This window comes from Corvus kubaryi, unplaced genomic scaffold (assembly GCF_017639235.1).
Source record: "Corvus kubaryi isolate FWS band 111438036 unplaced genomic scaffold, C.kubaryi_AGA036_p1.0 37396, whole genome shotgun sequence".
NCBI lineage: Eukaryota > Metazoa > Chordata > Aves > Passeriformes > Corvidae > Corvus > Corvus kubaryi.
The window spans coordinates 27048487-27058956 of NW_024581135.1; the positions used below are offsets into that span (position 1 = coordinate 27048487).

The following is a 10470-nucleotide window of genomic DNA, read 5'->3' on the forward strand; positions in this document are numbered from 1 at the left end:
GTGAAAAATAGTTCTCAATAACTTCCTCTAACAATGAACAAAAATGTCTCTCTAGGTTTCCCTTCAGAGCCATGGCAATGACCCTGGGGGTCTTTGCCATATCACATGATTTTAAAAAGCAGGTAATTATATTTTTATGTACCTGGACTGCTATAGTGTAATTTAAATATTTTCAGATTAGGTTTAAGAGCCAGTCATCCCTTTGCTGTGTTTGACAAGCTGGCCACTCTTGTGGAATATTCCCAGATCAGATCCCAAGCTACGAACACACACGTTGGTAAACTTCTACTGCAGGGAAAAAACAGAATGTCTGAGTAACACATACAGTCTGTTTGGCTAAGGAAATGAAAATTTTTCTGTTGTGGACAGCTCAATTGGGATGAATAAAATCCTGGTGGCAGATACTTATCAACCCCCTATAAGCCACTGAAGGTAAGATGTGACAGGGAAAATGCCTTTGAGGACAGAAACTTTAAGTGTAATTTAAGATAAACAACCAAACATTTTTTTATTTTCATGAAAGAATTCATGACATGCCAGGATTCTGACCACAAGAATCTCTTTGACCTGGTTCAGAAGATGCTGGAGTATGTCCCAAACAAGCACTGCTCTTATGGTATAGTGCTTTCCTTTCTTCTCTCCATTGAAAGGCAGAAAGAGGGCACAGGCTCCTGCAGCTAAGCAGGCTGAGTCACAGGGACCAAAGGAACTTAAACACCATTGACTCCTGATTTGGTTGTGTTGTAAGTGCCTCATGTTTTAGTATGACTTCTTGGATATTTACCAAATGTTGACATAAAACTTCTTTATTATACAGATGAACCTGGTTTTCAAAGTCATGGGACATGAGCACTTTAAATGTGGAAGAGAGCACCCTAACAGCAAGAAATTGTTTTAATTACATGTTATTCAACAGTCGTTGAGTTAGGCAAAAGACGGTGCACTGCTTTGTACCCTATAGTGTCACTTTCTTTTCAGATAAGGAGCAGAGACAGCCCTTGGCATTAAGTGTAAGGATGGCCTTTATTTGCTTTAAAAAAAAAAAGTTACAAAGTAAGGAAGATCACTGTAGTATTGAACAGATTGCATTGTGATGACCAATTTTTTCATTTATTTTAGTAGGTGTACTCTGGTTACCAGTATTTCAGTTAATGCTGTTAGCTTGCAACAGTATAGACTTTCCCAATCTTTCTGAATTGAACTGTCCTGAGAATTTCCATTAGGAATTAAAGTTTCAGGGAGCAGATAAGCTGTTTGGTTTAGCATGTGAGCTGCCAGCATAAAAGAATCTCTAAACTTCAAGGGGGAGGGGTGGAGTTTTGGCTGCCTTAGGTTGCAGCAGCTGTGCATTTACAGAGCAGCACAAAGCAGCTGCTTCCCTGCCCCAGCCCTGCCAGGAGCAGCACCTGGCCTGAGAAAACTGGTGGGCAGCTCTATGTGGAACAGCACTGCTTGTACTTCCATGAGGAAAAGGGGAAAGGAAGGCACCCCCAGAGATGCAAGGCCACCTGACAGCCCCTCAGGAACATGGGCCACCAGCTGTGACAGCCAGCAGGCTCAGAGATGTCACTCTTCATGTCTCACCACAGTACCAATTGCTGCCACCACAACAGCTTCTTTCCAGCAGTGGGGCAAACCCACCTTCCCCAGGAGTTGGAATAGAGGATTGCTTTATGCTGGAAGACTGGTAAAGGGATGACAAAGTACTTGGGGACACGGACAGCCACCTATGATGGGGGCTAGTTGGTGGTACAGACTGCAGTGCCACACAAGCGATGGCCTCTTCACTTGGGAGGCTTTTTTACAGTTTAATTTGCAAGCAGAACTGCCCTAAGTCTCATTCACCATATCACATCTACTCCAATACAGACAGAAATCCCAACAGATGAAGTGGATTTCACTGTGGAAGGCCTTAAATTACATTATTACAGTAGAAAATACAGGAGGTAGAAGGTAACTGAAAGGACAAATGCAGGTTAAGAGTCAAATCTAACAGCTCCTGTAAACTACTTGAACATGGTTTTAAAAACTAAATCCAGTATTTCAATAACTATAGAAAACAGTTAAAATAAATTGACATGAGAGCCCTTATATCATGCTTGATACAGGGAGGTAGGATGTAAGAATCAGAAAGACACATGAGACATGACACTTATCTACAGCTCCTGTTTGCTTTACTGAGGCCAGAGTTTCACAGGTCAGTCACCCTCTTCAGCTTCAGACTCCGACTCTGCAACAGAGAGACCTCGTCAGCAGCCTGCCCATGGCTCAGCCCCCAGCCCCGAGCTCAGCTGCTGCCCCGCATCCCACACAACAGCTGCTACTGGCTCCACATGGATTTCACCGGCACCCAGGGGAGCGGGCACACCAGTCTCAGGGGGGACAGTTAACATCCCCCCACTCCAAAACACAACATTATTGCATTAGGGTTCCCAGAATGAACAAGCTCCATTTCAGAGCTAAGCTGCTGCTTACCTTCTTCAGCATTCTTGAGCCATTCCACAAACTTCTTCATCTGCTCCAGAAAAACACTCTTTCCTTTTGCAAGGTGTGCATCTTTATACCACTTGAGGATGGGTTCTTCACTCAGAACCTCAGCTGTAAAGATAAGCAAGAGCAATATTAACACAGCAAACTGCTGAGAACCTGACTGGCAGCCTTTGCTTCCTCCCCTAGAAGCAGCATCACCTACTCCTCTGGTTACAGCTGGACAGACCTGCACTAGGAGTGCCTTCAGTTTTGAAATTCTGAGAACCAGGCATCTGGGATGGTTCCTCATGCTGGGAGTTTCCTCAGTGCTGTATCTAGGATCTGCACTCTCACTCCCACTAACAGTCTGGAGTATTTCAGAGTTATTTGAGATGGTACACCCTAAGCAAAGGTTCAGTTAACAGCTAAGAACAGATGCAAATTCTTTTAAAGTCTGAAGTACACGACAGGAAGTGCTTAGGTGTTTTTTAAATTTTGCAAGTACAATATAATCTTCAGTTTAACAAGTTTCCACAGGTGCACAGTTGTGTTTTCACTGACACCTTTTATCAGACATTTAAAAAGAGCCTAGAGCAGCCCAGAACACATTGGTGGCCTCAATCTCCAGCTACTCATAGTCAAAGTTAAGAGAACTAAGAAGAATACACTATCATGGAACTTAAAATATAAATTTATCTTTGTTCTACAACTCTTAAGCCAATCTACTGTAGACAGGCAGCAACTTTGTTTTGCACTTCCCCATGTGCCAAGGACCAGCCACATGCACCTTTGCATTTTTACAAACAGAAGATAGAATATTCTTCAGCTCATGAAGTTCAATGTTGTAGCACTGATCTTCCCTGAAGAATTTATCAGAACCGAAGCATTCTGTTTCAGAAGCTTTAAAAAACCCAACCAACCAACCAACACCAACCCCTCCAAAAACTCGAAACCCCTGAAAGTACAACCCCACAGAAGCTACCTTTGTAGAAGAGCACCACTATTTTCTGGAAGGCCTTCATGAAGTGAATGTTGTCATAACAATACTCCTGAATCTTCAACAGAAGAGTCAGCTCTGACTGACCTTGGGTGGTGAAGGCAGCAAGTAGAGGGCTGTATTGCTGTAACAAAAACAACAAATTGGCACACACAGAGCACTTCACATTTAGCACCTGACTAAAGCTGGTTTTGCAGTTTCCATCAGCCACTGCTTAGAAATTTGCAACCACTGCCCCACCCCAAGCAGCTCTGCAGCAGTCACTGCCTCTCCCTCAGGCCCTTGGCCTGCAGTACCCCTCACAAGGGGGCGAATTCCCCATCTCATGCTGTCTCTACACCAGCAGGGTTGTAGCCTTTAACATTTAAAAGGGAGCTGCAGACAGAAGGAAAACCAAGCCCTACCCAAGGGGTGCAGAAGTCCATACTGAAGTTACAATACCTTCAAATGCTTAATGGCTTGCTCTGCTACCAGCTCCTCCTTTTTGTTCCACTCCACTGTGCTCATTACACTTGACCAGATTATGGCTACCACAGTCTGTTCTGAGATGTTGTTTTTCTTCATCTCCTCCTTCACGTACAAGATGATCTGCCAGGCAGAATAAAAGTCAGCACAACAGTCACATATGGCACTAAGCTAAATTAAAACTTCTCTTTTAAAGGCAACCCAGAAGGTTTCAGAATGACAACCAACCTGATCATACAGCAGGATTCAGGACATTAAGGAAAGACCATGTCCTGGGGTTACTTTATGATGTGTATCCCATATCGCTGCCCTATGCCCAGGAATTAATTTTGTACCTTTCTATGCCTTTAAACTGAGCCTGAGAGGGGGAAGGAAACCCTAAACAAAACTTCTTCAAAGCAGTGTGCAGCTTGTTCAAGGTCACACAGAGATAGAGACTTTTTTCAGCTGTGGCAGGGGACTGAGGAAGCACCTGGCTTGCTGCTCCCAGGTCAGCTTTTGGCCAGTTGTTCAGCTTCTTTTTCTCTGGAGAGAGACTGAGAGTTGAACTTTTTTTCCTTCCCTGGAATTTTGGATTTTCTCTCTTTTCTGCTGGACTGTGTCAACATCAGAACACATTGGGAGGACTTTCCACTGAGCACAGAGGGCCTGGCCCTGGGCCAAGCCCCAGCTCCAAGTAGACCAAAGGGAGGACTCGAACGCCTTCCCAGGTTTTTTCTTCACAGCGAGAGATTTTATTATTTAGCATTATTATCCTTTTCCCGCGTGTTTGTTAAATACTTTTTATCTCCTTCACATTTCCTTCGAAGAAAATGTATTTTTTCCTGAAGCTGGTGGGGGAGGGGTGGTTATAGCCTGCCTTCTCTTGGAGGATGTATTTCTAAATTTGGCCAAACCGACAGAGACCACAAAGCTAATACCAACCACCCTCCCAGTCCTCATTTTAATTCCTGGTGAGAGCTAAGTTCAGTATGAAAGAGAGGCACAGAAAGACAGAAAGCACCTCCACCTTGTCTACAAACACTTACATCCTTGAATGGATCTCCCCGTGACATCTGCTCCTGCAGTTCTTTCTGCAGCTCCTTCCGAGCTCCTATGGATTGCTGGTTCCGAACATACTCAGAAAGTTCTTTTAGTCCTGCTTCAGTGAAGTACTTGGAGAAGTGTTCAACACTTTGTTTGTTGGCTGGGAAGAGCTCCTGAAAATGAAGTTTACAACTCTTTTGTAAAAGAAATGTGTGTTGAGTACTTTGCTGGCAAATGCTGTTCACTAAACTGGCTTATGTAGCAGCAGAGTAGTTCCAGTGGTACTCACCATGAGCCTGTTGTCCATGTTTACTTTGCGAAGACTGACAGCCACTGCATTGATGTCTTTCTCATTTATCCATGATTTGAACAGCTTGACTGCAAAAGCTGCAGAAACACCTGTGCAATAGGAATAGGTCTATTACTAGTGAAATTCAGAACACAGGGAATCATAAGGCCTGAGTGCAGGGTACCTTGTTTGTCAGAGTGTATTCAGAGCAGCAGCTGTGCTTCCAATGAACCCCGGCACAGTCTGCAGTACCTCTCTCTGCCCAAGGACACTGTGGCCTCCAGCATGCTGGACTTTTCCTACCATTCATCAGCACCAACTCTTCCCTGTACTAAACTCAACTCTTCTTGCTGCAATTTAGGAAGCAACCTAAAGACATGACACACCTTTTGCATCCTGAAAGATCCCTCTCCAAAAGACAGTAGTGTCTTGCTGGGAACACTAGTGAGCCCCCAACACAGCAGCCCCCAGTGTCATACAGGAAGTCCTACACACAAGCTTTCTCAAGAAACTAATTTTCTTAACTCTTAACAAGATCTTCCAGGTTGTGGGGCATCACATTTACCTTTACTAATCCTGTAATCAATCTATCACCAGAGGAAGCTTGTGAGCTGCAAGGGTGTATTGTCATCACAATTTCCACCTACTTGTCATGGTTCTATCTCCCCTTCCTAAGGGAGGAGTTGGGAGACACTCACCTTCTTTAACCAAGTTCTCATTGTAGAGACTGTTGAGAATTGATGCATTGAGTGTCCCGTTGGCAAGCAGAATACCCGTCAGCATGGCCAGTTTGTTCCGCTCAGATTCTGAGAACCCTTTCAGGAACAGCAGCAACTGCAGGACAAGTAAGAAGAGCTGCATAAAACTACCATCTCTCACTAAACTTTGGCCAGTACCTCCACGTTAAACGATTTTGTTTCATCAAGCTATTCAACTAGCAGAAGCACTAACCACTAGTAGTCATGCAAGCCAGCCATTCTTCTATTAACAACTTACAAGGGTTGTATTTTAATAATCTGTTTTATGATGTAACCCTTCCACAAAGTGATTAATTAGAAGAATGTGAAGGTTTACTCATCTGCTGATAAAAACCCACTCCATACCTTTTTGACTTCATCTTCAAAGCCTTTCTCCAGGTACTTGTAACGCCTGATTAGTTTGTTAAAAACCTAAAAAGACATAGAGTACGTTATCTTTTGCTCTGAAGTATCATCTGATTAGAATTTTAAAAAACTAAGTTCAGTGAAGTAGGTCTGAACTCTTTACAGCACAGCTTGGAACACCTCTACTCTACCACTTCCAGTTTGCTTCTTAAAGCCGTGCATTATTTTTACCTATATTTAAAACTACACAAACATTTTTTTGGCCATTAAACAGCTTTAAGTTAAATTGTCCTCATTTCAGAACTAACCTGAGCAAATGCTTGCATGGTTTCTAGGTCTTCCTGTGCTGCAAACACACAGACGTTTGTGCGTGTCATGTCGTCTGCCAGGGTCCCACCTGGGGCTGGAAGAGGATTTCAGCATTAGTAGTGTTACTCCCAGTGAAAGCACTGAACAGCCTCCACAGCAGAACTCCAACACCCATAGCATACAACATGCTGTCCTTTCATGATGAACTGAATGACCTGATCACTGAAGACACCCCTGCATTTCCATCTGTTCCACTGCTGCACCAGAACTTTAAAATCAGGAGCTTAGATTTGAACATTTAAATATTCTGGCACCCTACTGCTAAGGGGATTGGCAACATCTTGTTTACATGAGTAAGTTAACATGGCCATATGAGCTCCTCTTCCCTTAAAGGAAGCCACTGAAGCTGCTTAATTCCAGCAAGTGTCTTTTTAGTGTCTGCTGCAATAGTGCTGCTTCATGCCTTTTTTGTGACAGAGTCACAACAGTAGACTGAAACATGTAGAGACATACATTCAAAATTCAGTGCTCCAGAGAGGAGCTTGAAACTTTAGTAATTAGGCTGCTTCACTAATGAAGGTGCATTCAGGTCACCAGCTTCAGTGCCAGAACACCTCATTGATTTCTATGCCATCCTCATACAATGGAGATCCTTTTGTTATGTATTAGTCAGAAACACGACTTTAAAACCAGATATTAATATTTATGGCAATAATATTAAAAGCTGGTAAGGCAACAGGATGTCAGTTTTTATTCTGGCCTCATCTGACTGAAAATCAAAGCTGGTCTTCTTAGCTACCTGTTACAGGGAGGGAGTTGAGTAAAGCACCCCCTATCACCATTAATGCAGCAATGCCTTTTTCTCTTCCCCATCAGCCTCATTCCTAGAAGGAACACTTCCTAACACACTATGCACTGGTTCAGACTCTTGAATGTAAACCCACATATGCTAAGAATTACAGTATGTGCTTACCTGGCTGGTGAGCATCTGTTCCTCATTGTGTACATGAGTTCACAACACTTCCTGTCATCACATTTCACTTCCTCAGTCCCCGTGGTTTTTGCTGACTTGACCACCCTCTCATTTCTCACTCCCTGATGTCTGCTAGAGCCCATGACCTCACTATTGTCAACAACAAATCATTTGCAATAGCACGTCCAAGACTGAGCGCTTCAGATTCTTCTGTAAAAAAGTTTCCTTTCCAAAATAACAAGGCAGGACGCAAAAAGCACAGGATCATGTCAGAATCTTTCCGGACAACTACTGTTCTTGTTAACACAGACCACACACCTGAAACAAGCATTCATCCATCTCTCATCATTACAAGTGAACTTGACCAGAGTCAAGATCTACTCCTGGTAAAAAAACCCAAAAACCCAACCAACAAAAACTAGCCAAACAAACAAAACCAACCACAACCTCCACACCCAAAAATCCAAAGTACTTTCTTCTAAGCAGTGTTTCTACAATCTACACCTTGAGGAATGCAAACAGACTCAAGTAAAACTGAGGCAGGTTATACAGAGTATTTCTACAGTAACTGCTCAGTCACCAAGATGGTCATGTAGTTTACCACAGATTAACTTAAACCCTGTTCTACACTCTCAATGGGCTCTTTAGCAGAGTTTTTACACTGAAAGAAAACACTTTCGCAGAATGAAGTGAATGAAGCTGACAGCAGACACACCAAAGGGACTCACCCAGCATTCCACCAGCCACCAGGATGTCAAAAAGTGTTTCTGCATAGCGGCGATAATCAAGTTTTGCACCAGAAGCATCAAGAAACTTTGCTACTGCCTCCAAGTCAGTGCCAGTTTCAGTTAAACCTTGAATAATACAGTCCTGGAACTGAGTAGGGTCAAACCTCTCTTTTTCATCTGTAAAGCAAAAGTGTTGAAAGAAGATTTCCATGAAGAGTTCTTTGTGATGATCATTACTGGGCTCTAATAAAGCTTACCTGACTTCTCAGTTTGATTCTTATACCCCTATTCTCATCTTAGATCACTCTTTCCCTCCAAAACCAGAGATTTAGCTCATGCTGGAAGGCAATTCTTAATACTTGTCCCTACAATTTTGTACATCTGACTCCATTACCCATGGTTCATCTCAGCTTGTTGGGCCTCTCTCTGTTTCAGATGAAATATTCTGACTGACAAACTGCATACCATTATCACATCCAAGTCACCTGGCAATTTGCTTTGTGGCTATGAAGACCATCCCTTCCTCTTAACCTGGAGTTACGCGAGTTTGAGGCAATTACTTTTCCTCAAGTGCCAGGGGGAAATGTAGACATACAAGCTAAGTTAATGGACTGTAACTGCAGATCTATTTAGCATCCTTTGCTGTTGTTAAGCAGAGCACACACTTCTTCATACCTGAGACACATCTGCTGATCATTGCCTTGTTTTTACTACAGGGGGGGCATAGTCAACATGCAACAAATCCACCCATGTAACTAACAAAGTCTTAAAGACAAGAGGCCTTCAATTTTCCTCATCTCAATTTGTCCTTAGATTATGGAAATCATGAGATGAAAAGTTTCCAAAGATAAGAGAACTCAACTGCAGATCTTATTTTGAGTGCTGTCTACAACAGCTCAGCCAGTTCTGTTAGCAGCTTAGTATGGCATACTGGTGTCCAAGCATCAATGCAAGTATCAACACATCAGTAACAGCTGGTGCAAGTCCGGAAATACTGGATCAGTTATTTTCCAGGACAGATCCACGCAGCATATTGTTCAGAAGAGCTGCTTCAAAGCTGAACTACGGTTAAGTGCTTAAAAAGAGACTAAACCCATGACTGCTGGCATTTCACCTGCTGGACAGCCCACATCAAGCTCTCTCATACAAGAGATTCTCAAGGTGCTTTGACATTCGAACAGGTTCTATAAATCAAAGTGTGCTTCTGCATGTACAGCATCCCTAAAGCTGCCTGTTAGAGCTGGAACACTGCTGGTATACAAGTAAAACTGTACTGAACAGAAACTCTAAGAGCTGTCCCTACTTCCTCTTTGCTGGAAAAAAGCTCCACCAAAATATTACGTTACTCATCCCACCTCTTTAGTCACCAACTCTTCTTATGGAAGTAACTGTGCATGTAGAGACAGGCCTTTGCATATCCCATGTGTTGGGGGTTTTTTGGATGTTGACTAGGAGATGTGTGGGTGGGTGGGTTTGTAGGATTTTTTGGTAGGGTTTTTCTGTCAAGTTTTTAAAATTTAGAAGAGGACAACGTAACTTTTATCCAGGGGCTAAGACTGAAATTTTTACTCTGTTAGATGCTCCTCAGATGTGCATATTAACCTACAACAACGTTGGAGCTCCCTGTAATTCTGGGGTACTAGATCCTTCTGCCTGCAGGCTAAACACACTCAGGACGGTTCTAGAATGACCATCTTTTAGGCCAAGGTTATCACAGTAAATCCAATGACAATTCTGACTGCCAAACATTATTTATTAGTGCAGAGAACATTGCAGCACCCAGGGTCAGCCTCAAGATTCTGCACTTAGTGGGGCTTCATGTAAAAGGTTTATGGTGAGCGCATGAAGGCACTGGTTTGTTTACTGACAGAAACCGACGTTTTACCGTACGCACAGCGCCGGCAGCCGGTCTTGGCAGCGGGCATGGCACGGTAACTCACCTCTTTTTCTGGTTTTAAAACGCTGGCCCGATAGTGTCGGCTTCTGCGGCTTTTGATTATTCATAAAAGACACCCTGCAAGGAAGCAGAGACACCCGTGAGGACGCTGCGGGCAGGGGCCGCGCTGCCCGCTCGCCCCCGCCGCGCCGCTCCTCCAAAACACGGGAGCGGG

General features: G+C 43.4%; 1 protein-coding gene across 2 annotated transcripts in view; it reads right to left on the bottom strand.

Moving 5' to 3' along the window:
* Positions 1 to 1004: 1004 nt before the first annotated feature.
* BZW1 (basic leucine zipper and W2 domains 1) overlaps positions 1005 to 10470 on the bottom strand; it is a 10265-nt gene continuing 799 nt past the window's right edge. The window contains exons 2-12 of one of the 2 annotated variants that reach the window (XM_042040908.1): positions 10300 to 10373; positions 8360 to 8536; positions 6658 to 6752; positions 6350 to 6415; positions 5945 to 6080; positions 5247 to 5356; positions 4960 to 5130; positions 3908 to 4054; positions 3452 to 3590; positions 2476 to 2598; positions 1005 to 2230 (exon numbers count right to left, since the gene is read on the bottom strand). In XM_042040908.1, the coding sequence (XP_041896842.1) occupies positions 2199 to 2230; positions 2476 to 2598; positions 3452 to 3590; positions 3908 to 4054; positions 4960 to 5130; positions 5247 to 5356; positions 5945 to 6080; positions 6350 to 6415; positions 6658 to 6752; positions 8360 to 8536; positions 10300 to 10363 (1260 nt within the window). In that variant the 5' untranslated portion in view covers positions 10364 to 10373 and the 3' untranslated portion in view covers positions 1005 to 2198. Of the gene's footprint in view, positions 2231 to 2475; positions 2599 to 3451; positions 3591 to 3907; positions 4055 to 4959; positions 5131 to 5246; positions 5357 to 5944; positions 6081 to 6349; positions 6416 to 6657; positions 6753 to 8359; positions 8537 to 10299; positions 10374 to 10470 lie in introns of those variants that run through there. The other variant, XM_042040909.1, reaches the window with a different exon arrangement.